Source organism: Drosophila ananassae, chromosome 3R (genome assembly GCF_017639315.1).
Source record: "Drosophila ananassae strain 14024-0371.13 chromosome 3R, ASM1763931v2, whole genome shotgun sequence".
Classification (NCBI taxonomy): domain Eukaryota; kingdom Metazoa; phylum Arthropoda; class Insecta; order Diptera; family Drosophilidae; genus Drosophila; species Drosophila ananassae.
In genome coordinates, this window is record NC_057930.1 from 19,019,962 (window position 1) to 19,047,384 (window position 27,423).

Below are 27,423 nucleotides of genomic sequence, written 5' to 3' on the forward strand. Positions count from 1 at the left end.
AATACTACACCTTTTTCAAGGACTAGTTTTATTTTATTTATGGGGGTATCTTACCAGGAAACAATGTTTATAAGACTTACACGAATCTCAAAGGCTTTAATTGAAAATTATAGTCAGAATTAGAAGGATAGGGTGGAAATGTGCCTCATAGTCCCTTAACATTCAGATCCTTAGACTTCCCTTTTTTAATAAAAACAAATTGTTGGAACTGCCTTGGCTATGACTTCATTAGCTTACTGCCCCCTGCCCGCGGCCAGATGAGTTGTCATTGATATGACCAATCCATCAATCATACATCGAGCTCGGGTGGTACCCTAGATTCTAATCTTCATACTTGGGCCAAAAAGTTAATTTACTTATAATTGCCGCGTCCGAGTCCGAGTGCGAGTCCGAGACCGAGTTGCTCGGTCAGTTCGTCGGGTAATGACTTGTAATTCTGCTAATGAGACCCGGGGACTGAGTGCCAGAGAACCGGCCACGGTATCCGTCCGTGTAACATGTGTATGGTAAGTGTGACGCTCCCGATAAGAGATAGACTCTTTGAAGCGTACCTCCAGCCGGGCATTTCAATTAAACTGGACTATAATCGGACTAGGGAGCCGGTGGGGGGGTTAGTGCTATGAGGTAGGGGCATCTGGGGGCTGGATCTCTCTGGATCTCTTCCTGTCGATATTAACGCGCAATAAATTAGCACAAGCATCGCGGCGGCGAGGTGAGAGAATGTCTCATCTACAGACTCTTCACCCTTTCTACCCAGCGATTTTTCGGGCCATTCAGTTCGCCAAACGCGTCTAGCATGCAATACGCAGCCCCTTCTGCATTTATGATACACTGGAAAAAATTGTGTATAATTATTTAATTGAAAGACCTATAACATATTAAACGATATTAAATATTTGGTAATTGTTTCATATATTATAATCAAACATTAGCAATGATTTTAAAAGACGATTAGGGAAGTTATAAATATTTTACTAGAATATTAATTGCATACAATTTATAAAAGGAAAAATATATATAATTTACTTAATTATGATTGCATAAAGAATATTTTCAATCATTATTTGTTTCAAGCATTTTCCAATCAATAAACACAAAAATTTTTGAGAATGTCACAGATCTTATCAATTAACCATCACATACTAATTCTTTAAACATAATATTCTCCTAATCTATTTTAAATTATTTGTTTTATCAATTATCATTGGTATATAATTGTGGTTAAAAACAGCATTACATCCATCAGTCTTTCGCAGTTCCCCGAAACTTTCAAATGTTTTCGAAATCAATTTCGTACATATTTCTTATATTAATAATGGATTTGGTTTCTCAGGTGGTATACAAATTTTATATTCCAATCTTATAATAATTTTTAAAAGTACAGATTCATTCGAAGTGGGAGTTTACAAACTTTGTTTGCGAATCGCTGGACAAAGACTTTGGCGAATTCGAATATTGTTTCATAAAGTCGGTTAATCGCAGTTATAAGTATATATCTGGAAAGTACAAGCTATATCGACGACCTTTAACAAAACTCACCGTCAACACGGCTCTCCTGAAACGATTTAATGGTTATAAGCCATTCCTCTACAATATATCCGTTGATATCTGTAAATTTTACAAGAATCCAAAATCGAATATGGTAATGAAATTCTTTTTTGAGTCGTATACGGCTTTTGCCAAACACAACCGCACATGCCCCATCAATGTAAGTTTTTTTTATAATTAAGTGAAAAAAAGGTTTAAATATTTATTATTTCAGAATGATATTGTTCTCGATAAGTTACCAGCTAGTGTTATGAATCACCGATTTACAGATATTCTTCCGTTCCCTGAGGGAGATTACTTAATCGAAACAAGATGGGTGCTCGATGGCACTTCAAGAGCTATTGTAAAGTCTTATGGAACTTTGTCTTAATAAAATTTGAAATATTCCATAAAATGACAGATTCTCGAACTTTTCATTCACAATTATTCAATCTCAGTTAAAAATTTTTCACTGGGCACACAACTACATGAAGATTATATCAAAATTTAATATCGAAATCTCGTTTTAAAAATAATAATTTTCCCTTAAGCTATTTTAAATAATTATTTTTCGATTATATTAGGGATATTATTTTGGTTAAAAATAGTGGTTTTTTATTGATTTTTATTGTTTAAATACAATGTACTTTTAAGCTGTTTTAAATTACTTTTTCAATCCAAGTTGTTGGCAGTCATGCTTTGAAAATATGATTTTCTCGATACTGAAATTAGTTTTTAAGTTTACCCCTGAGGCTTAACATGTTTTCAAAATCGGTTTCGGCTATTTTCCTTTTACTATTTATGGATTTGGGTACACAGGTATATAATATAATTTGAAATACCTATTATAATCCAATGCACAGATTCTATCAAGCTGGGAGAATACAAATATTGTCTGCGAATCACTAGACAAAGACTTAATGGAATTCGAATATTGTTTCATTAAGTCGGTTAACCGTAGCTATAAATACATATCCCAAAAGTTGAAATTATACCAACAGCCAAAAAAAAGTATGAAGGTAGGACCCTAACCGCAAGTTTTTAAGACTATAATGTACTATTCTTTGTAATAAAACAGATTAACTTGGGTCTTTTTAAACGATTCAATGGATACAAGCCGTTTCTTTACAATGTGACTGTAGATTCCTGCGCGTTCTTCAAAAAACCAAATTCGAATCATGTCATGAAGTTCTTTTATGATTCATTTAGTTCATACTTAAAAATGAATCGATCATGTCCTTTAAGGGTAAGTAAAGTACAATTTTTTGTCGTTACAACAAGAGTATTACCTATTTCAGGGTGACATTATTCTCGACAAGCTTCCTTCCACTTTTATCAATCATCGTGCGACAGCCATTCTTCCCTTTCCTGAAGGGGATTACATGATTAAAATAACTTGGCTGGATAAGGGAACTGAAAAGGCATTAATGAAGTTGTTCGGAACTCTAAAGGAATCCTAAACTTTATGTATTATTTTATGTATTTTATTAAATTCATCATCTAATGGATCATATTTTTTCCGGTGCACTTGCCCAGCTCTCAATCTCGATGCGCTGCACATAATCTTCCCGACTCTTTCGACGGTTAATTTCAGTTTGAGATAATTATAGAGCGGCTGCCACCAAAGGCAGTTCCCTTCTCAGGCCCCACCTTGGACCCAGAGTGGTGGCAACAGCGGTGCGGTGGCAGCCTCGCCGGTTGCAAGGTGCCGGTGGTTGAGGCTCTGCCACAAGGGGCCATGGTGGCATGCGCTTGCACGCGCTCGAATTTATTATTAGCCCTCTCCGGCAATCTGGCCGCCGATTCAGATGCTGATTCTGATTCCGATGCGAAGGCCCCTCGATCGGATCGGGGCGTTGAGCGCAGTAAGTGATAGTAGTGGGCAGCAGCAGTTCCAGGGCGAAAATCCGAAGCGTTTGTCCGGTGCATAATTATCCACGGAGATCGGCAGAGTGTATGCAAATGGATGTAACAACTAGAAGATGGCGTGATTATTGGACATTCAGATGGGGGCTGGTATTTACTAACTCTGGGCTGGGAGGAGTGGGAGATGTTGCGGAACAAGTATGCTTTAAGCGATATATTTTTTAATACAAGAAGGATTTCTGATTTCAAACTTTAAGCTTATTTAATTTCTAAATTATCGAATTTTTGAACTAAGGGTACTTATAGATTCGTATATTTTCTTCATTTATTATTCCCAGCATACAGGGGAACGATGCGTTCCGTTCATGGCCAGTCCAAAGCGAAAATGCCGACAGAAATCAAAGTCATATACGACCACGCCCACCGCTGGCATGTTGATCTTCATCAAGATCGCCCGAAAACGGGACTGAATGAATGTCCAGAGGGGACAGAGGACGGAGGGGTGGCTGGAGCTGCTGCCTCCATAGAAGCTAATCAACAATTTTCTCACCTCTTTCCCGGACGATGAAATAAGAAGAAATTCTCGAAAAAAAGGTGTACGAAAAAAGACTCTGCGGTAGGCGTTTGCCCCGCTGAATGCTCTGTCTTTTGGGGGAGCCCAGAGATTCCCGATTCGAGACTCCCGATTCTGGGCAGCGATCTCATCGCTATCCCAGGCAATTTGCAGCCTTTGTTTTTAGCCGCGCTCTTCGATAATAAGACCCAAATTGAAGGCTGAACCTGTTGCATGTCGGCAAATCGGGTTAATCGATTTTAAATCGCTTTTATGTTTTCATTTTGATTCATCTGGGGAACCAGTTGTCGGCAAGATTAATCTCTGCTCCAACTATTAGAAGTTCGTTAGTTGGTTAACCTACCTTTTCTATAACAGAAGTGAGTAAAAACCAACAAAACCCGTCCGTTGGAAATTAAAAGGGGCATTACGTGTCGCGTGAAATATGGAGTTCGGTTTCATTTCTATTGCAGCCATTTAAATCAATTGGGCCCTTTAATGAAAATTTATTCCTGCAGTCAGAGGACCACACATCGATGTCTCTCGGTGCGACTGGGCCAAATAAAACTTGCTGAATATTTGCACAGCAAGTTGCAAATTGATGGACAGCCAGCCGGCAGACTACGCCTTCCGGCCTCTTTCCCTTCTGCCAGCAGGTAGGCTTTGTATGGTCGAGTATTTATAGCTGTCGGGCACTGTGCTGATTTCTCAAATGCACAGGCATTCGCCGAAACACTGGGAAAAATTCCAGAAAAATTGAAAATACCATAGGTATTAAATTCCTATAGTTTTTTCCAGTGCACGCACATGCTTACCAAACTTCTCAACTGACAATAAAAATCAGCCTGTAAGCCATTGGCCAAATCTCTGCTGCCTTCACACATGTAAGGCTTAAAAAATTACATTTTCCCAATAAGTTTTGATAAAAATCAACATCATTTGTGGCAGCACAGTTGGGGGGAATTCCAATATGTGGTAGCTGCTTTGCTGTTTACCAAAAATGGGATCTTAAATAAGGGTTCGAATGGGAAGTTATGTGGAAAGGGATAACAATAAATCAAAAGTGTAATAATACAACTTTTAAATGGATTAAAGCAGAAATAAGTTATTAATTTTTATATAAAATATTTAATATTTCATTTAAATATCCTGAAAAACCGTGAAGGGTAACCCACATCTTGTACCAGAAACCACATATGTACCTCATTAGCTTACGCATTCGAGTTGAGATGAAACCAGTTAAAAGAGCAAACAGCTCAGAGATCGGAGGAGGCTTTCTCCCGCTCCTCGGGATTTTGTTGTCAGCTTAACTCGGTAACTGCTGAGCCACCAAAACCACTGGGAGCCGCAGTGAGCCACCAACAGACGGCCAGACATGAGACCACATCTCGTGTCTTACGCTCGTCATTTGCGCGATTTTTAAGCTGATGATCAGCGACAAACGATCTTTCACTGGCAACATGATGGATTCGTACCACCAACAAATTTGCCACTGATGAATGGATTTCTGTTCGCCTCCGCCTCTGGCTGGCTGTGGGCTACTTGAGAGCTTGGCCCGAACGAAGCTCCCCGGGCCGAATCAATCCAATGTGATGTGATCCGATCCGGTACGATCCGATCCGATCCGCAGGGGCTTACCCACCGACGGGCAACATGGTGCAGATACCTTGTGCAGCTCCTGGAATGCGTAGCAAGTCGGAGCCAAACAGAATCAGACATCAGTCGGATGAGTGTAATGCGTTGTAACAAATTGGACTGGCGTTTGTAGCGACAGCCAGACAGGATACCTCGGGCAGAGGAGGTTCAGGAGGAGAACGAGTCTGTCTGCCGAGTTAACCGCCAAAAGCTAACCATCCACTTTACGTTTCTCCCAGTGCAGCATGTGTTGGAGCAGCGTTACCAGTCCGAGGTGATTGATTTACTTGGGTCTTACTCTAATTGGTGACCCCATTCGGCGCAGTGCGGCCACCCAACTAGCCCGGTTTTAATGACACTCTTACCAAGTCCGTACAGAGTGCACCCTTTGATATGCTAATAGAGGAAATCCCCACAAAGGGCACCGACAATTGTCAATTGATATTCGTAGAACTGTGCGCTGGCTGTCACAATGAGTGATATGGAAATGGGAATTACCAGATCGAAGGCGCACACATAATCGCCACTTTTGTCAAACGTGTCAATCACTATCCGAGGGTGGGAGGTGGGCGGGAGCTGCCCCCACAAGCCTACGAGCAGATGATGCCTACGAGTTGTCCCCAAAAAATTTCAATCGTAGAATTAGTAACGTTTCCAATTACGACCTGGAATGGATTCCGAAACCACTGCGCGTTGACGTGTCAGAATTTTCATATGCATGTCAAGTGTCCAAAAATGGAAATTGCCCTTTCGCCTTTAGGTCCCCTTCTCCCAGAAAATGAAACCCGAAAGGAAAAAACACGCCCCTACAAAAAGCGCTGATTATTGCGGCTGCTCGTTGATGTTCCTTTGATTCGTTCGCCTTGTCATGTCAGTTTTGACAGCTTTCGTGGCCAGAACAACAAAAAAATGCTGGTTCTGCTTAACTTCAATTAGACGAATTGAGGGTTTCCTTCACACCAGCATCACCATCACCATCAGCATCTGAATGTGAATCTGGGCCCAGACTATGGATCGTTATGGCATTATAATTGCCATCAGATTAGCTGTCAGCTTTTTTGTTCGCCAGAGATTTTTCCAGCCGGAGGCTCGTTTTTGGTTGGCTGCTGCTACAATTTGATGTGACATTGATGTGTCAGACCGTTAAATGAGCAAATATGACAGGACATCGGGCTTGTTTGCGGTTGCCTTTCCGAAGGCCATAGCCGGAGGGTTGCTCCTTAGGGGATGATCGGATCAAGTCACCCTGCTGACGATGATGAGTTGCATTGTTTGGCGGGGCAACTTTCTCAGGATTTGTCACTGGCTCTTTTCAGATTTGATTGTTGTTACACGAAAAAAAATTAAAACATTCAGACTAACCTTGACGTCGACTTTCTGACTTTCTGAAGGCAAAATTTAATTGGAGTTCAAGACATAAGAATAACAATATTAGTTGATTGAGTTGAACCATAAGGATCTCTAGTTCTTACCACAATGCCTTGTAATTATAGTTTTTGTAATTCCATTATAAGAATTTTTTTAAACTTTACCTATAAGAAGTAAAGGAACAACCATAAATGAAAGATTTTAGATTGAAACTATATAAGAAAAAGAGGTCTTTGGTAAGGTCCAACCAAAAATCAAACCCAAATCAATAATTCAGCTATTCGTTTAAGCCACTACACCCCCTCTTTCCTCTTCGCTTTTTCCATTTAAAAGCACATTAGATAACTTGTTCCGAGGCATGAAAAATAAAGCAGAAAATTTCGATTTCATGGCGATAATCATGAATCGTGATTTATTTAGCGGAACAATTTGTCAGTGCGGTGGCGTGGCCCGAGGGCCGAAAGTCCATTTCAGTAGATCTGAAAACAGCGAAAAAGGGGTGGCACTGCCGCAGTGACTGCTGTTGTTGACTTGTGAGTGCTTTGCACCCGGAACCCGGTATACACAACCCCAGAGCCCCGGACACGGCTACAGATACGGCTACACGGGTATGGGTATAAGTTGGGTTGGGAAAAAGAGGGAAAATTCGCGCAACTATTTGTGAAATTCGGGTAGAACATAAAATTGCGTTATCTATGGTCTCATTATCATCAACAGAGGACGAGGGCTAGGACGAGGGTGAACTCAAAATCCCTCGGCCGTACCCAATCCAAATCCCAGTCCCAATCCAAATCCCGTCCGGATGCAGTCAAGTTGAAAATTAATTTTGTCACAGTTGCGCTTCGGCGGAAAGTGTCATTATGATACCGCGACTCCCACTCCTCTGACTTTGATTCCTGGTCCTGTTTCCTGTTTCTGTTCTTGTTCCTGATTCTGATTCTGATTCCGATGATGATGAGCCTGTCGTTGTCTGTCTGGTTGTTGTTTTGCTTTCTGTGGCAACTGTGTGGGGTGAAGGTCGCTTGTGGTGTTGCCAATTGCTAAGCACACGTCCTCCTCCCACCACTCCGGTTTTTTTCCCATCCGGCAAATTGAAATGATTCGTTTGGCATACGGCGGGGAGCGTGAATCCATTTTTATATCACTCGATTTTTAAGCGATTCGATTTGCCAGCAATTTGTTTGGCATTAGGCAGTTAAAAGTTTTCAATTTTTTGGGGTAGGACTTCTTGAGGTGGTTTTTTGTTGGTCCTGTAGTTTTGCCTACGTGGGAATTTGGAAATTAATTTAAATGAAAATTGCATTTTATTAGCTGTGACAATTGCTTCACGGCTTAATTTTAAAGTTCCGATATGAAGGCACGTGGGAAAAAATACTTTTCGGTAGAGATTTTAGAAAACCTATAAGCCCGCTAGACCCAAGACCTCTTCTACCGCCCACACCTTGTTAATTTTCAACATTTCAATCCCCTTGACTTTGGGGCTAGGAATTAAGATTCAAAGAGTTCTCAAACTATTTTGACGGCCATCAACAAGTCGGCCAAATAGGAAAATCCGCTCACCAGCGACGGCCGTTGATGTCGGCTCGTGTGAGGCGAGGGCTCAGCGAACTGGCAACTACTTTTCACTTTGCACTAATCGCATCTAATTTGACAGATTTACATAAGGATTAGGCAGAGACACAGACAAATGCCAAGACCCCGAGATGGCCGAGAGGTCGTAGCCTCCAGGGCTGAGAGGTAACTGAGTGATGGAATGGCCCGCCCGGCGTAAGTACATATTGATGACTTGACACTGACTGACTGTCAAATGTCACTCAAGGGGCCAAAAGGAGAAGGATTAGATAGCGAGTGAGAAGAGTAAACTAGAAGGGAGGACGTGGAGATAAATCGGGATTGGGGAATGGCAGCAGAGACTAAGCGGCGACAGTGCGGGTAGCATGAAAAGAAGCACAGTTTCCGGCTGGGACTCAAGTGGAAATCTAGTGGGAGCCCCGGCGTAATTCACACTTTTGTCACGGGCAGTTGACCAAGAAAAACCTGCCCAGAACGGAGCCAATACGAGCGGATATTGATGACACAATGCAGCACATTAAGTCATTCAATTCGGTACGTGCGCAGCTGTGACGATTTTTAGCACCAGTCTCTGGAAGCAGTGGCAAATCAACGACACATCAAGCGCGAAAAAAGGGGTTGGGTCCGACTGGGTTGTGCTGAGTTCCGTTGAGTTTGGTTGGGTTGACACTGAGAGAAATATAATCAGAAAAAAATTAATCCAAATATACTTATTCTTGCTATTCAATCATACAAATGGTAATACATTTTTTCAGGTAGGCGATCTGTAGATCAATCTTCTTTCGTTCTAGCTTCTTTTTTCTGACTAAATAGAACCGAATTTAAGGTAATATAAGATTATAACTATTTAGTAAATTTGTAATCTTATAATTACAAATTTTTTTTTGTGTAGTTTCCTTTTGGGGGGTGGAGGTTGACCAAGACAGAGTCTGTTTTTGGGGCGCGGCTGCGACTTCATTACTCTGCGTCATTAGGCACTCAAATTGTTGCCATACGGCTTAACTCTTTCGCTTTCAGACTACAGGGTATGTGGATAGAACTAGTGACTATCCCAAAGTAAATAAGACTTTACTAAAGTTCCATAGATTAAGGGGAAGAATAAAGGGTTCACAATGAGACTAAGACTAGATACTAAGAAAACTTTTACTATTATACGAATAACTTTTAAATACTTTTTTTAAGACATTTTCTAGACTATTTAAAAACAATATAAGAACTTGAAATTTAAATGAATACTTAATTAAGAATAGGTACTATTAAGTTCTACCCTAACTCAACCCTTTCCTACTTGTTTTGTTCTTCTGATGAAACTGAAACGGTTGCGCTTCAATGCCAAACGGAAGTCGGCGTCAGCGTCTAAGGTGCGTCCATCACCCCATCCTACTATCCTCCACCCTCCATCCTCGACCCAGCCCCTCCCCATTCCCCTCCTCCAGACTATGAAGTGACAAAAGGTCGCGCTTGGTCAGCGCCAGGTTCGGTGTCATTCAGTCAATCGATTGATCGACATTATCGACCCGCTGCGAACTGTGCTAATATTGTCGAGTTAACTGCTGTGCAGTTGTTCGTAATTTGCTTTTAATTTTTATGACCGTTGCACCCTTTCCGCCAGTTGTGGAAATGAAACTGGTATCAGATGCACTGAGAAAAAAATATATTATATTTGAGAATTTGTTTCTTAGTTTTTGAGGTACAATTCATAGGCATGGGTATGTCAGTATGTCATATTATTTTCATGATAAGTGCATTGCATATTTTATAGTTTCTAACTATTTTTTCCCCCAGTTTCGAACCAGAAACTGTTGAAGCGTTGCCATCAACGCGCTACGCTCTTTGTCGCTGCAAATTAACAGCGCTAATGATCGATTTTATAGCGGCAATCGATAGAAGCAATATCAATAAAAGTGCCAAGTACACAGGCACTTTGTTGTGGAAGGGTTCGGACACAATTGCCTTGGCTTTGGCGTTAATGAGCTGTCCATATGACATTTGTTTTGGAGTAGGAAGTTCATAAAATTGCAGTTACATGTCCAGTGAATAAAAGGGTAAAAATTCATTAACTTTTTATTACCTCAAGACACATAAACTATCTTAGAAGGGTTACAACTTCATCATATAGACATTAGGGATAGTGTGGATAATCTACTGTTCTAAGAACTGACCCAATTCTGGCAAACTGTAGCCAAGTGTAGCATTAATATTGATTTTATATGCTCCAATTCTAATGCCAGTAGTGTTTCCAATAGGTTAACTAACCTGAACCCCAATACCTGCCCCCCGGAAACCCGTTTCATCAACTTTAAGTGCTTCCGCAGAGCTTCTGGTTTCTGGACACTCGAGGTGGACACACTCGAGGTGTGTGTGGCAACCGGTTGGCAAAGTTTTCGTGGATGCCACATCGATTAAACGGCATTGAAATTCTAGAAACTTTTCAGCAGGCCCGCCAGCCAGCAGCCAAGAGGCACGATAGTCTAATTTGCAAGACACGTACCAAAAATTAACAGCACACTGTGCTCTTTCCTATCCATACTCTTGGCCAAGTTAGTAGAGGACTGGGGAGGGTAGGACTGTCTGCCATCATTTGCATTTCGTACAAAGGAGCAGCTGACAACTTTATTTTGCAGCCATGGTCCAAAATGGCCTCAAATTACAGCCACACAGTGAACTGGAGCCGGACTCTGGCAATGGAATGGTTAGCAGATTTTGTTAGAGGAGGAGCTGCCTCTAGTCTGTGAGTTAGCGCCCAATTTATCATATTTTCCGCAGTGTCCCAGGTCCGGTTGAATGAGTCTGTCATTCTAGGTTTCTATTTCATTGGTTTCTCTTACTAAAGGCTTGACCAGTCGAAGACGAATACACTTTCCAAGATAACTTTCCAAGAACACCTTATTCAGAAGATAGGAACTTCCTTTCTGGCTAACATGGCTTCTAATTTTTTTATGATTTTATTTTTTAAGGGTATTAGCCAATTCGTTTAGACAACCTTGTTTAGACAACACTTTCTACCCATTGTGCCAAACTGGCGCCCAAATCCAGTTTGCAGCGAAGACTCCTCGTTGAAATCATGTGCACTCGCTTGTCTGAGCCTTCACAAAGAATTTGTTTGCCGGCCTGGTCGAGACCAGAAGCATGAAGAGATGGTGGAGGTTCTGTGGCAGACTTGGAGCTGTCTGGAATCCAGCACACAATGGGTGGTGGAGCGCATTGTGAACGCCACTTAATTACACGGAAGTCTGCCCCAGCTGAACTGGCCGGGGCTGCCAAGACTGCCAAGACGAGTCATTCGGCTCAACAGAGCCAGATTTAGGGTCTCGGACCTGGCCAGTTCAAGGCTGGCTAAAAGGTAAGACGATACTCCAGAAATACGCGCTGGGTGGTGATGCAAAAACTAATTGCAACAAGGTTGCAATAGCACTGCGAAAAAGTACCTACACTGAGGAGCTTGTAGCATCCACAAAGACAATTTATTCAGTTTTAATTTCTTATTTCTCCCAGTGACACCACCTCTTGCTCTCTCTTGGAAAAGACAACACGCATATGGCGTGCCAAGTGCAACAAGCGAGTTGCTGCCAATAAATCAGAAAATATTTCAGCAATAATTCAGAGCGAGAGGTGCTAGCTTGTTGACGATGGTATTCACGCCTCGAGCACGCGTCTCTCGCTGGCCGGGATCACTACCTCCACTTGGGACATCCACTCGATCCTCGAACTGGGCCTGGTATATGGAACTGGCGTAATTAATAAGAGGCACCTAGGATCTGGCCTGGCCAACGGCGATTAATCAAGCGAATCATGGGGACCAGCTTGCATCTCCAGCTGCGCCTTTGACACTGGCTTAAAATGTAATGATTTAGTTGCATATTCATAATTAACTTGCGGCATGACTCACGGCTCACTCATTCGACTCATTGGACTCATTGGTCTCACTCGAAGTCACGATCGCACCTCGGGCCAAACTCAGTCTTCGTCGTCTCATTAACTTTCAACTCGACTTAGGCGGCCTTTTGTCTTTCGGTTTCCAGGTTGCCAAGTTTTTGCCTAATTGAAAGTCGGCATCATTTGAAATGGCCCAAAACGCATCTCTTGTCGGTTTTTTTTCTTACATTTTTTTTTCAAGTTTTCTGGGTGGAGCCGAAATGGCTTGGAAGTTTGCCGAACTCGGCAGTGCCGGCAGTGCACGAGGAGTAATTCCGGTGTTAATTTGTACGCAAGATGCTCATCAATCATGGGAGGGTCTCACATATTTGTGGGCGTTGGCGGCTAAACTTTGAAGGAGCAGCCCCTGGAACCAAAATCGATACGTGAACGTGAGAAAAATGATTGACTTGAAATATGTGCATAATTATTTGACCGAAAGGACTGCAGGAACCCTTAAATGAGTATTAAGTAAAAAGACTGAGAACAGCTAAGCACTGTTATTAAGGTATGTATTAGTGGGGCTTGTGTTGTTTCCTGGAAACATATTCTTGGCAGAGCTTTCAACTCCCCATGCCAAATGATCTCGAGATGTTGTAACTTCAACTTACAGCAGCTGGGATCGTGTCAATGACGTGACACCGCCACCCAGCACACAACATCGAAAATTGGGCGCAACTAAACATGAATGGATCGGCCTCTAGCCTCTATCTATGTGGGGACGGTGTCGGCAATCAAGCCAAAATAATTAAACGCTTGTCAGACAAACCAGAACAAGCTGGAGGAGATCTCCCAACTACACGAGTCTGGGGGCTAGTCAAAGGGAGGGGAACCACTCTCTGGGTGTGATGTCAGGCCCACACACATGGCTGGCTGGCTGGCTGGCTGGGCTAACCGAAAACCAAAAACAGTTTGACACAATGCCGCGATAAATTTGCTCATCATTCACTCATTCAGACGGTAAGTCATTCACGATCGCACCTAAAAATAAAAGCGGGCCTCATCAGTCTTCGGCGAAGACGGCGGCTAAGAACTTGCGACGCAACGAGGTGTCAATGAAAACTCCCGAAGGAAAATCTCCCGAGGAAAGCTGCTGGCCGGGTGACAATTTTCTGACTTCCTCATGCCAATTTGTGGTGATCATTCATGTAACTGCAACGAGATCATTGCCTGGTGTCTGTGTGTGGTAAAGTGTCAACATTTACAATGTAAAAATGTCAAAGATGACAGGAGACAGAGCAGACAGAATGAAAGGGGAACCAGCCTCGGAAGGCAAATGACACAACTGTTGCAGTTTCTTTTTGGCTAAGAGGTGAGGTATCACTTGAAACAATATTAATATTTAATATAATCATGTTCTCTTGTAGGGAGTATCACAGCTACCATCATTACTATCTTACCATCATTACTATCTAAGAAGAGGTCTTGAGATCTTTTTCCTCGCAATAGGTCCCTCAACAGGAACTCCCTCCATTTATATTCTCCAAGTGTACTTCCAATGTAATAGTTACATCAAGTTAACCTTTTAATTATGGGCCATATGCTGCACCCACTTGCCTCCAGACGATTTGATCTTTTCCCCATTTGGCTTCTCTTATTTTTTTGCATTTCCATAAAAAATTACAACTTGTTTGTCTGGCGTCACTTAATTGTTTTCCCCTCGCCGATCGACGGAGCAACTGACTGGGGCACGTCAAACAACTGTCAGTTGGTTCGTCATCATCATCATCCCAGCCATGATGATCACTTTGGAAAGAGATGGTGGAGTGGGATGTGAAAGAGAGGGGTGCTGAAACAGCAGCAGACTTCTCCGAGCGATCGTGATCTTGACATATGATTAATTTGCATTCGCTTTATTCTCCTTTGTGTCTGGCTTTGTTTAAACAATATATTGACTCATAAGTTTGTTGATTAATTCAATTCAATCAATAAATCAAAAATCTGTTCGACACACAAAAAGAGAAAATCCGAGTGTCCAAAAAAAAAAAAAATCAACAAACCGGAGACAGAGAGCTTCAACACCGCTGGCAGTGTTGAAATATTGACACCACAGGTGATTTCGGAGGAAAGTCGAGAGGTCAGTTGGCTTAAAAACCCAAGTCTTTAACCTTCAGTTTCAGTTTCACTTTGAAAACTGAAATTGCAAATAATTATACTAATTGATTCTAAACAAAATTTTATTCAATTCTCCATGAAGTCCAGATGTTTGAAACATGTTGAATCTCAGCTTTTTAAACTGTCACCGATTTTCCCGGAAACGATAATGAATTTTTAAAGCACTTGTCAAAGTCAATTGGCTTCTTGTGATGCCAAAGTAGGGCTAATTTTCTCGCCATTTTCCATTGAAATTTTGAATAATTCAGGTGGCGCAAATTGTTCGTTGTCCACCTGGTGGCCTTTCCCCCATCTATCTCTCTCTACAACACTATACCTTTCTCTCTTTCTCAACGCACATGACAGTGTGACAAATTTCACATAAAACAATTGCCGCTGAGGCAGCCGGAGGTACTACAGCAACTGTCGCTAAATAACAAACGACAGGCAGTCAACGAAAAAATATTTAATTGAATTAAATTGTTTGGCATGTCGGCTGTGCGGCTGTTACCAATCGCAATTGGCCAATTTAGCAAACAGATACAAAAAACGCAAAGTACAAATTGTTAGCCAAATGAAAGGCTGGCTCTGGCTCTGGCTCTGAGTCAAGTACTCCTCTTCTCACATCCCTTGGAGCTCTTACCAACCGAAAATGCAAAAGAAATTCGCTTCTGGCTTGGATGCTTGGATGGAGGTGGATATGGAAGTGGAAAGTGACGGGATAGTGTCGCTTTTATTGTTTACTTTCAATCACTTTTCGTCACGAATTCGTCGAATAGAAAAAGTAGCAGCATAAATAAACAATGCTATTGAATCCGAGAGCAGGGGGTCACAAAAAATGGGAGGGAGTTCATTCAGGCATGGGTGGTCATTTGAATATATCCAGGGGTGTCCCAAGAAGGGGTCTTGTAGAGTAATTAGAGATCAAAAGAGTCTAAACATTCAAAGAGTTTTGAAGACGGGAGGTCTTGTCAGAGACCCCCTTAGACAACACCTCTGCCTATTGGACAAATCACAGACACATGGCTGACTGACTGCTTTGTGGACTTTGTTGACAAATTGCACATAATGACAGTAAATTGAAAATGATTGTGTGCAATTGTTTTTTCCCATATCCCATCCCGCTTTAGCCAATACCTGTCTCTTTCACCTCCCGGCTTGCCATCTCACTTTCGCTTGCCGTCCACCGGCCTAAACCAACACCAGTCGAAGGCGTTTTGCGTTTACGTTTGACGCACAAATTAAAATTAATGGCGGGCAGTGGTGCGTAAAGCACGGCACAAAAAAAAATTCCAAGCCCAGCACGATACATCAAAAAGTCCACAACATCAGCAACACACCCACTTTATAAAAAAAAACATACCTTAAAAATATACAACGCACGTGCGTCCTACAAACAGAAGCTGCACTTGAGATCTCTCTTGGCCCTGGAGTCCGGACTCCGGACTGGCATGCTGGATATCCACTTACAGGGGCAATCGTTTCACTTTGCCTAATGTGCAATTAGAAAACGCATTTTCATTAGTTTTATCGCAAGCATTTAGTTTCAGCTGCTCTTCCGATAAGCTTTCAATGGGCCAGAAGTACGAGTATCTCGGAAATGGGCTTATTTCCGAAATACGGATATCGGTTGTTGGTTTTTTGTATTTTGGTAAGAGATGAAGTGGAAAGCCAGATGACTAAAAGCATTTGGCGTCCGTAATGATGATGATTATTGGATGATGGGCCTGAAAACCTGAGAGTGGGTGGATCAAGAGGGTGGGATGAGAGCCATATGCTATTAGGTCTAATAAATAAAGTCTCCCCCTTAGATATAATGATATGTATATGAGTATGATCATAAAATTTTATATCATTTCCATCCTGTTGGCCTTTACAACAGTTATTTATCTTTCTAGTCTAGTCTAGTCAAGTCTATTTAAGCCATTTCATAATTCTTACTTAGCTTACTCAACTAATTCCGTTAGCCAATCTCCGGTACAATTTGTTGGCACTCACCCAAGCGAAATCATGTCATAGATCAATCGTTCAACCAGCCGTGCTTATTCGCGTTTTAGCATATAATTTCCACATTTACTTAATTACAGACATCTGTTCCAGGCACTGGCAGTATGCCATTTTCATTTCAATTTCCAGCCGAGTTCATTGTCTTAGCCAAGCTACTCTCACTTTGAATGTGAGTCTGAATCCGACTCCAAGTTGAAGTCGAAGTCGAACAGCTTTCGCCACACACTCAAACAAAATATCAATTGAATGAACCCAAAGTAGTTGGCAAATTAGCAACAGCCTCAATCACAATCAACAGAAAGTTTTATTTATACACAAATACCAAGCTCTGTGGGTCTCTACGCTCATTTGATCGTATGATCGTGTGAAATGATTTCGATCATTGGCCATCTATCACTGCTTTAGTGTTTCGATTCGTTTCATGCCATTTATAATGAAAGCCAACGGCAATGGTCAGCCAACGTTTAATTAAGTTGATAAATCGTTTGTAAATTTCTTAATTATTACGTAGCCGTCGTGTGGTCAGTCAGCCCCTAAGTACGTTAATAATTTACCTTGCCATTCACCTTACCCACTCGCATCCCACTCCCATCATTCTTATTCATATTCATTTATTTATTTATTAATTTTTGCACATGCAAACTGTGATTAATTTATTATGCGACGACAAACGAAATTGTTGCTGCTTTTCAAAACAATTCGAATTAGTCGCCAATGTCGCTAATTGTTTATGAGGTGCACAACAACAGGGCAATTATATGCATATGTTTTTAGCTCTGGCTATTGAGAAACTGTTAACAAGTTAATTAGATAATTGAGCGAAAATAAAGCACACGGAGCTGATTTGCGATGCTCGGGAACTGCTCACGTAATTGCCAATTGCAGTAATTAGTGTGATTAGCCTAGTCGGGCTGTAGACTTGTTCTAACTGCCTTAGTTCTGCTACAAGTTTCCCGTTAAGGCCTTGCGTTCAACCAGAATAAAAATCGATTTCGAACCCTTTTCAAAACTTGGCAACATTTCAAGTGGCAGCTACTTTAAGTTGGCCGTAAGTGCAGCTGGCACAAAGTTGGCAGACTCCGGGCTAAGGAGACAAAAAGCCAGTTACAGTAATTAATTAAAAGCAAGCTTCGGCAGAGAAGTTGGAGCTCTCCAGCTTCCGTGCTCCAAAGCCAAACTGCCTTACTAAGCGCCTTGTGATCCTTTCTTAATTGAAAAATGTCGTCACACAAAACGGAGAACCAACGGCAATGGAAAGCAGATCCCGAGCAGAGTATTCAGCATGGAAAATCCCTGTTAATCCGGCACTGAAATTGGAAAAACCTTGGCCAAGACTCTTGGATGGCAGATAGCAGATAGGAAAAAGGAAAATCGGTGCGGAGACAATGCCTGGCAGCGCCTCAAAACGTGCCTCGTAAAACTCTTGAGCCTCGACATAAAATTGGACAAATTATGTAATAAATGCAACATAAATTTTGGCTTTGCTCCGCTAATTGGAAAGCAATGCAACAACAATTGGCCAGATACAGCCTCGAATAGAACCATTTTGGCCGCTAAGCAGAGCTCAGTGCTGTATTACCATTTCCATTCTAATGAAAATTTCGGGGACAATGAAAAGTGTCACAATATTACACTTTCACAGACAAACGCCCAGCAGGCAAACAAATCGTTAGACGCTTGTGACTCATCGAACAAAACCCGGCCCAGACTCTGTGTCTATAAAGTATATCCACGCCCGGGTCTGGATTTCATTCATAAATCGCCCCCCAGCACACTATCGCTCCGAAATCGTATGGAGACAAAAGAGGTCGTCACACCTTTGGAAATCAATATCCGGGGACAATGCGACGCTGTTGATATTTCCCGGCTCCATAAAATTTCTTTTCAGCAGTTGGCCGCTTTGTCCGCCGTCTGACAGACTTTATGGCCGAAAAGTTTTCATGAAAAGCTGGAGACTGGCCACGACAAATGAGCCCGCCCGAGTCGGACCGCCGTCGTCGCTTTGTCTAAGCCAGATGCTGGTCATCTGTTCCTCCTGAGCTTCAATATAGGGGACTTGAGATGCCAGAAACTATGTTTAACCAAAATATAAAACCATAGCTAAGATACGTTTTAAAGCCAGATTTTGGGAAACCATGGCTAAACTCGTAGCACTGTGGGGAACCTGAAAGGGGCTTAGCATTTAAAGCATCCATATCATTTGCATGAAAATTTGTTGAAAACACATTTAAACGAATCGAATAACAAATGCCCAGTCGAGGCACTGGGGAAACGGTAATTTGTTGACCAGTTTAAATGTGTTATTAGCACCGTTTATATGCAAGTTACGCCCAAAAAATAGGGCCAAGCACTGATGGATATCTCGGCTGGATGTATCGGTTCTGGCCATAGTTGGAGTGCCCTAATTTATGTATCTAAATGTGGGCATTCAACGGCAGTGTTATGTCTATATCGGTGCCTGTTTAAACTGCAATAAGCCCGGGCTAAGACTGATCTATGAGCGGGCCATAGATGAAGATTTGGACCAATATTGATGGGATTTGGGTTTCGGATTTTGTCATCCGATGCTCCAGATAAGCGGGGGCTTTCTTTTTGTTGACCATTATAGTTGAGTCTTAAACCATCTTGATAGATCTAAAAACGGGTTTAGAAGATAAGCAATTATTATGGCCAAAAAGAGTACTCAATATATGAACTGGAATCCTAGCCTAGACTAAAATCAGTCTTCTCCATTCTAGACCCAGCCCATAAAACCCCATGATATACAAGGCAACCCACCGAGCTTGTCACGCATTTCAAATGGCTCAACCACCGGCGAAGAAAAAGCTACAAAAAGAGGAGGCCTCCTTCCAATTGTCAGCCAAACAAATGCGGCACTGCAGCCGGGGCATCTTTCACATGCAAATGGATGCAACCCCGGGCTAGATGAAACCGCATCCAGCCCAACCAAAACCAAAGCCAAACCCACTAGCCACATAGTGGAATCGAATCCAAAACCAAACCCAGAAACAGCCTCGGCCAAGCCTCGTAAATTTGCAGCTTATTGGCAATAACTGCAAGTGGCTTGTTAACAATTTAACACGTCTTAATCGTTAAATTTGTGGATGCGCAAAAAATACTACACAGTCCGTAGTGGCTGATACTCAGAGACTCTGAGAGGTTTTTTTTTTAGCCAACTCGGTCCAGCTCGCACGCTAAATGCCAAACGCATGACACTTTTGTAGGTGTGAATGCCAAACGGGCTGTGGGGACACTTCTGAGGCCCAGACGCTGGGCCTGATGATTTTAATGGCAAACCGGTTACATTCGATGCGACTTCGATCAGTTTAATAATGATATTTTCTGGCCCAGGCTCTCGCATTCAGAAATCCGAATTCAGACTCAGAGGCTCAGAGACTCAGAGCCTCCCTCCATTGAACCCGGGATCCGTCCCAGTCAGAGCCAAACAAAAGACTTAAGTCATAAACTTTATGACATTTTGCAAAAAATCTCGCCAAGAATGTCATCAATGAAACAAATCGATTTGTTTACATGCCAGCTTCTCCAACGTTGCACTGAGATTAAAAATCAAAAATATTATAATTAAATTATAATAATTTAAATATATTATTTAAATAAATAAAGTAGAAAGAAGCTTGTGCTTAAATACTTTCTTAAGACCTAAGAAAGGAATCTGGAACTGAAGTCAAATTAAAATTCCAGTGTCATGTTTTAGCCAGTGTCGTTGGCTGTCTGGCCTCCGTCTCTCATTGCCAATATCGATTTGACTCCTTTGGCTTGGCCCTGTCTGCCACCAAGTTGCAGCAGCAGCCACAACACCCCCATCCCTCATACCCGCTCCTTGCTCATTTATGTGGCTTTGCCTCTTGGCTTTGTCCACACAATTCTGAGAAGATTTTAATCTTACTCACTGCAGTCTACTCCCCAGCTCCCCACCATCTTGGCTGGTTTTTTGTTGTCCGCTTCATTTTTTGGTTGGGGGAGCTAATAAAGGAACAGGGGGCAGGATGGAGGGGCATTCGGTGTGGGGTTTATGGGTTTTCGTGTCTGATAATTTTCAGATTTTAATGTGCGAAATTAAACATCACATTTTTCAACACGAACGTTTAAGGCATGTGTGTGTATAACTCAGGGAGAAACAGGTCTTGGCGCGCAAGGATAGAAAATCAAACAAAGTCATTACAGAAAGGATATCTTTCCGATCCACCCCTGTTAGTAATGTTAACATGTGTAAAAAAGAACTTCATCTCTGTCACAATATGCTGGAAATTAATTCCGAGCGGCTAAAATAAATAAACAGTCACAAATTATGCCCAAATTAGCAAACAACCAGCCGGAGCGATCCACCAACCACTGAGGGCTAATGGTGCACCACCCCCCGAGTAGCTGAGAGTATCCATCAGATACACGTTACATGTGTAGCATAATGCCTGCACAAATACAACCGAAATTACAATTACGGGGGACAAGTGACGGCAAAACGGGCAATAAATACAAACCGCATAAAGCGGTGGCTTAAACCTCCGTCGAGTCGAGGTGGTGGGTGGCTGGATAAGGGCTTGCGTTTCGGTTGGGATGGGGTTAGAGTCACCCTCGGTTTATTTATACACCCCCGAAAATTCAGCAACAGCAGCAGCACCAATTACTCAACATGATTTCAATGAAATTACCACAAACAAAACAAAGCAGAGCTGGTTCGCAGGAAGGAAACTCTGAAGGTTGCTAGATGGAGTTGCCAAAAAGGACACCTAAAAAAATGCATGAGTTCTTCAATAAATTTATGGTTCGTTTTTGATTCCTCTAAGGACAACCTATTGCCTACAAATATGTAGATTGTAAAGGCTTTCTAAGGCATGTATAAAATTGTATTAAAACCTTTTTGAAGCATAGTTTTCTTTTCAGTGCATTAAACAAGAGCAATACCCATGGCACCCCAGCAACAACAACATCAATCTCAATAACAATTCATAATTCATGTTTAACATGCGCCCCCGTTGTTGAGCAATTTAGCAGGGAAAGCCACCACCCCAGCACCACCCCAGTACCACCCAAACAGCACACTGCACCACCCTCTCAAGTGGCCCACTCATCCTCTCCAGGCAGTCGCATAAATTGTTGATTGTTTGTCTATGCTGTGGGATGTATTTATGACACCCGGGGAGTAAAGTCAACTTTTTTTGTTGGCTCTCAGCTCAATAACAAATGACACTCCGACGGGGTGGACCGACGACAACTCAACTCCGCCATCCATCCACCTGCCACCCTCCTGTTTGCGTTTGCGTTTCCCGGCTTCCGATTATCATCCCTAATTGGTGTTGAATGGAGTTTGCCTTGTGGGCGCCTTTCGGGGCGAAAGGTGGTGGCCATAAAGGATGCTGTCTATCTTTTTTTTCTCCCCTGGCTTAAGGGTTGCGCTTTTGGCTCTGTCGTTTGGCAAATCTAGTGGAAGGGCGTGAAACTTATTAACATAATTGAGATCCTTGTTTACTTTTGTTTTGGGATAAGCAGTGAATTGTGGATTTTAAAGGGGATACAGAATATATTACTTTTTCTTCGCTTAATCCAGTCTGTAAAAAGAGAAAACTCCTTCAAAACACTCCCAAAAACACAGCGATTGTCTGATAATTTTATCATTTCCTTAAATTGTATTTTGCCAATTTAATTTTTCGCATTTAATGTGTCAGTTTTATGGGCACGAGTTTAATTTTATGAAATTTTTATGCATTTACATTGCGAATAAAGGGCGTCTTTAAAAATTGCGAGAATGCGACGACAAACTCAGCAGGGAAGCTGTCCAGTTTTTTGTGGCCAGAAAGCGGAGAAATTAGCATGCGCTTAAGTTATAATTTAATTATAATTTATTGATTTTAAACGGACATTTTATTTATGCACCAGATCGAATGTTTTGCGGTCGCGTTGAAGTTCGATATCTGAGCTGTTTTACGATCTGTAAAAATGTGGACTTTATGGGCCACTTCATTTGGCCAAATAAGGCTGAAAAAATTAAACGAATAATTTATCGCCGATGGGTGAGTAGGCCGGACGGCTCGCTCCCCGGCTACGTAATTAGATGGGGGTAACTGGCTGTCGTCGAAAAAATGCTCCACTCCTTATTCGGGAGGAAGTCATTCGTCTGGCCCTGACCAGTGTGACCATGTGTGACCGAAACGGAAATGAAGGCGCTGCCAACTGGCGGCGAAATATATAAAGTGCCAACCGCTGCCACCCAATTACCAAATGACATGACAAAACCGCTTTAAGGCGTCGTCGTCCATGTCTCCATACAAAATTGCAAATTAGGAGACCCACTGCCAAGTGGAAAAAATTCCGAAAAATAACAAAGCAAACAGCCATAAAACTTAAATGCCAAAGACAGAAGGAGGATTACGAGCTCTGGGTGGAGCTGGATGGCTTGGGGCGGCGGAAGCGGAAACGGCAACAGTAGCCGAGTGGGGGAAATGGAGAAATAACTGCCAACATGGCGGTCGCAGAAAATCGAAAAAGGGAAGCCAAAAAATAGAAACAAATAACATAAAATGCAGGCAATAAAAAGCAGCCAAGCAGCGAGCGGCGCGGAAAAGCATGAAAATCTAACAGACACAACGGTAAAAAGAGATAGAAGGTCGTAAAAAAATTATTCAGAATATTGAGTTCGAAACTGAGATGCCCTAAATAGATGGCTTCAAAAATTCGTACATTTTAATATATGGAGATTAAAAAAAATGATATTAAATGTTGATTCCTAACTCTTTAGTTATAATTTATGTTTTTCATTTAAAAAGGCCACCTAGTTTGAGCATTATTTTTCGTGCTTATAACTCATATACCCTTCTGAGCATACAGAGAGAGTGAAATATAAAAAAAACCTGCGTCCTGCTTGGGTTTTTTCGCTTATCTTTAACTGCCATCAACAAGATGGCAACTTCCGTTCGCGCGCCATAATGTTTTCTCTACTCAGCAAGGAGCCTTTCCATACACACACACACCGCACACACACTTCCAAGTCACGCACACTGGAGCAGTGAAAGCGAATGCGAGCGGGGGCGGAGGCAGAGGGGAAATGGTCACCAGGGCGTGTAATTGAGTGCTACAGGACCCTTTTAACATTTTTATTTGCACATTAGCGAGGGTGGAAATGGCGAAATTTGCGCCCAAAGTGACAGAGCGTTGAGTGTGGGCGGCAAGGATATCCGATATGGCGAGGGGGCGGGGCAGTGGCAAGGAAGGCAGTTAAGATTGTGGGGTTAGCTAACCATTTCTGTATTGACTTCCCGTTAGGACGACTGTCAATATGCTTTTGGGCGGCGGCTGATGGTGCGTTCATCTCCAAAGTCGTAGACAAATTTGTTTGTGGTTCGGAATGCGACAGTTGGAGAAAAGCGATAGGGGGTGGCCAGGAAGGGGAGTGGCAGATTGGCCGAACATATGCCAAGATGCCACTGAGATAGACAGAAATCAGGAAGAGGACATCAAAATTCAGTGGTGAATTTCGGAAAAGTTCATTTAATGGGCTTTAAGGGAAATAAATTATCATAATTATGACTATAATTATTGAAAATAACTTTAAAGCATTCCTTTAAATTAGAAAAACCGAACTTATAAATCAGAAAAAACCTTTTCACACAACATTTCCAACTACTTTCGGACTCCATGGCGAAAAGCAAGGCCATCCTTTTCAAGATAAAACCGCAATACGCCAAAACCGAAATGGGGCAGACAGAGCGGACCCTTTTGGCCCATAATTCAAACGCAATAGGCCAAATGGCAGCCATTTTGAAACCCTTTTCATACGCGGCGTATGAGTAACATTGCGAGCAGCATGAATAATTCCAGTACCGCATTCGGAGTAGCAGTCGCAGTCGCAGCTGATGATAAAACACGAAAATGGGCAAACATAAATCTAGCACGCACACAAGATATGCCATAAACAGCAGCCAACAGCCTTAAATATTTTGCTCTCTATTAAAGTGGGCCCAATCCCCCGCTCTTACCCTTCTATATATACTGTACATATACATTCCGCCCACACTTTCCCATCCCAAGCCAGGGCAGGAGACAACATTTACATCAACATCAGCTTCCACTCAGCTCGTTTCGCTTCCCGTGGTCGTTTGGGCAAAGTCAACTTTCGTTTAGCTTGTAAATAGCTCGTTTTCGCAGACTTCGTAACTCGACGCCATGTTAATATATAACAATTAATCTTAACTAAAAGTATCTGGCGCCCACTGGCACTGTTCCTTCGAGTCTTTGGGTTTATGCGGAGAGGCATATCAAGATGACAGATGAAGACCAAATAAAAGAGGCCTTTGCCTAATTAAAGAACTTATTTCCATTGACCTTCTTAACTTTTCATTATTTTTATTTCAAAATTTAAATAAGAATGAAAAAGAAGCTATGGTAGCCATAATTTATTTATTCTTTTTAAGTCCCTGTTCAGGATCCCGCTCCGCATAAACCTTGTCTGCATGACAATGAGCTCCTCTCGGACCACAACTACAACTACACCAGCTCTGAGGCAACAACGACGCCATGTTGTTTTCGCCCCACCATCCACTACCCACCACCCACTCCCACCAAACCCTGACATACACACAGACTGTGGAACACTTTTTGCACATTACAGTGTTAATGTGCCTCACTGCCGCATGTAAAAACCCAAGTAATTTAAGCAAGTCTCGCACAGGCTGCAAACCGAGAAGGCGACCCACCCACACACTGCCCCCCACAAGAGAGACAAGGATGGCGAGTAAAGGCCACCCACTCCCTCCCACCCACTTTTTCCCGTTGATGGGGTTCTCAGTGTGCGAGTGTGTGTTTGTGTGCGTGTTAATGATTTTTTGCACACAGCTTCACAACTTGACGCTTCGGGCTTCTCTGCATCGCCTTGCCCAAAAATTCACTGAAGGACAATATGGCCCCCAGCGATAGCTATATCTTAGCCAATTTCCATCAGATTCTTGAGCGGAATACCTTAAACGATTTGTATACTGATTCCCCATTATTCTGCATCAAAATCTAGGAACAAAATATTTTTCAGATTTTTTGTTAAATTTTCTGGGGGATCCCCTTCGAACTTATGAAAACTGCATGGAAGGACAATATGGCCCCCAGCGATGGCTATATCTTGGTCAATTTTCATCCGATTCTTTAGCGGAATACCTTAAACGTTTTGTATACTGATTCCCCATCATTCTGCATCAAAATCTATGAGAAAAATATTTTACAAGCAAAATAAATTTATGGCAGTATTTAAGGCATGTTGTAACATATAGTTCGTCTAAGCCCTTAAATTATTTCGCTAGAGTCCATCGCCGCAAAGTAAATAAATGCTATTAGAATAAAGTAAGTACCCGACTAACTTTCTAAATAATTAACCATGTTACCTCTTAAAAGCCGAAAACCCTGTTAGCGGTATTTTTGTGAAACCTTTGGCTGCCATCTGATCAGATCGTACGGGCCAACCTAGTTAGCCAACAAAGCCTGAAAACATTCAAAGGCCTGAAAACACTATCAACACTTTTTCATCTGGCGAACGCAAAAATGGAAAGAAAACGCGAACCCAGTCACGATGTCAAGACAACGGCAACAGTGTTCTGGTAACTGTACAAGCCATAATGTCAAGTGCCAATCAAAAGCTCAGCGGGGGATGGGCATTAACCTTTACCCCCTCACTCCACTGACATCCTTCACTGAGGGGTTTTCTTTACAGCTTGCACAAGAAAAACTGTTTATCATTTTTGGCCTAATAGAGGCGTTACGTTTCCCCCCTATTGTCCGTAATAGCATTATTAATTACTCTATTTTCCAACCCCCACTCTCCCGGAGTGGGAAAAGAAACGGAAAGAAAACGGTTCGGTCAAGTGCCGCCCAGTGACTTTGAGAGCTGACCCCTCCGCTTATTACATTTTAATTGTTTTACAATTTTTTTGGGTGGCGCCTATTAGCATTTGGGAACCACCGAACCACGTGGTGCAATTCCCAAAAGCAACAAAAGGCCAGAAACGGTTGCGTCCGATTTTAACCATAAATTATGCAGATAAGCATAAGTGTCGGTTTCTATGCATGTCTGCCTTATAGCTCATACCTCATACCTGTCTATCTCAATTTTTTGGCTTTAATTGTTTTTGTTGGTCATGGTGGTTGGGTGGCCCAGACGAGGGTGGTGGCTTGGTGGCCAAGTGGTGGCCCACCATTTTGTAAAGTGTAATAAACAGTTGTGCTGGGAGGCTTGGGAAAGGCCAAGTAATTGCTATTTGTGAGGTGGGCCTTTATTAAAAATGAGGTAACCTTTTGGGTTATTCAATTACCCAACTTTGTTAACAATTTTTACTATATTAGTATATAGTTTATACAATTAATATTTCATGTAGTCATCAGAGTGCTTTGTAAGCGATCCTGAAACACTTTGGTTAGAACCGAAAGCCGACAAAACTTCATCCTGATTATGTAAGCAACTCAGCGCTGGCAGCAGAAACCAATTTAAAATTCACAACACATTTTCCGCTGCTCTGGAACAATATTGACGAAAAAAGCCAAGAGCCCGAGAAGAACTCCACCCACCGGCCAGAGGAGAAGGACAAGCTGGGGAAGCGACTGCTTAAAATTCCGTGAGCATCGTTTCACAACTTTCCAACTTGCCAAAAAATCGAAGCCGGGCCAAGAAGAAAAAAGAGGAGAAAAATGCAGGAGCATAAATTCTCCAAGGCGCAATCGAGTGGGTGTGGCTGGGACAAGGACAGTGACTGGGACAGGACGAAGGAGTAGGACAGAGTAGGAAACCAAAGCGAAGCTGGAAAAATGTGAGGAAAATAAATGAAAATGCTCAGAGCTCGTTCACAAGAGTGCTTACGGCATCCGCAAGGAGCTGTTGAAGTGGCAAATTTGCG

The 27,423-nt window shown here is 42.2% G+C and overlaps 1 protein-coding gene and 1 long non-coding RNA gene across 2 annotated transcripts; both read left to right on the top strand.

The window, feature by feature from the left end:
* The first annotated feature begins 497 nt into the window (after positions 1-497).
* On the top strand, positions 498-1,918 carry LOC26514039. The gene is made up of 3 exons (XM_032451525.1): positions 498-506; positions 1,385-1,708; positions 1,763-1,918. Exons 1-3 carry the CDS (start codon positions 498-500, stop codon positions 1,916-1,918), a joined length of 489 nt encoding a protein of 162 aa, XP_032307416.1.
* Positions 1,919-12,492: 10,574 nt separating this feature from the next.
* On the top strand, positions 12,493-14,351 carry LOC116654930. The gene is made up of 2 exons (XR_004310085.2): positions 12,493-13,748; positions 13,804-14,351. It is a non-coding gene; the product is annotated as an uncharacterized LOC116654930 (long non-coding RNA).
* Positions 14,352-27,423: the final 13,072 nt, after the last annotated feature.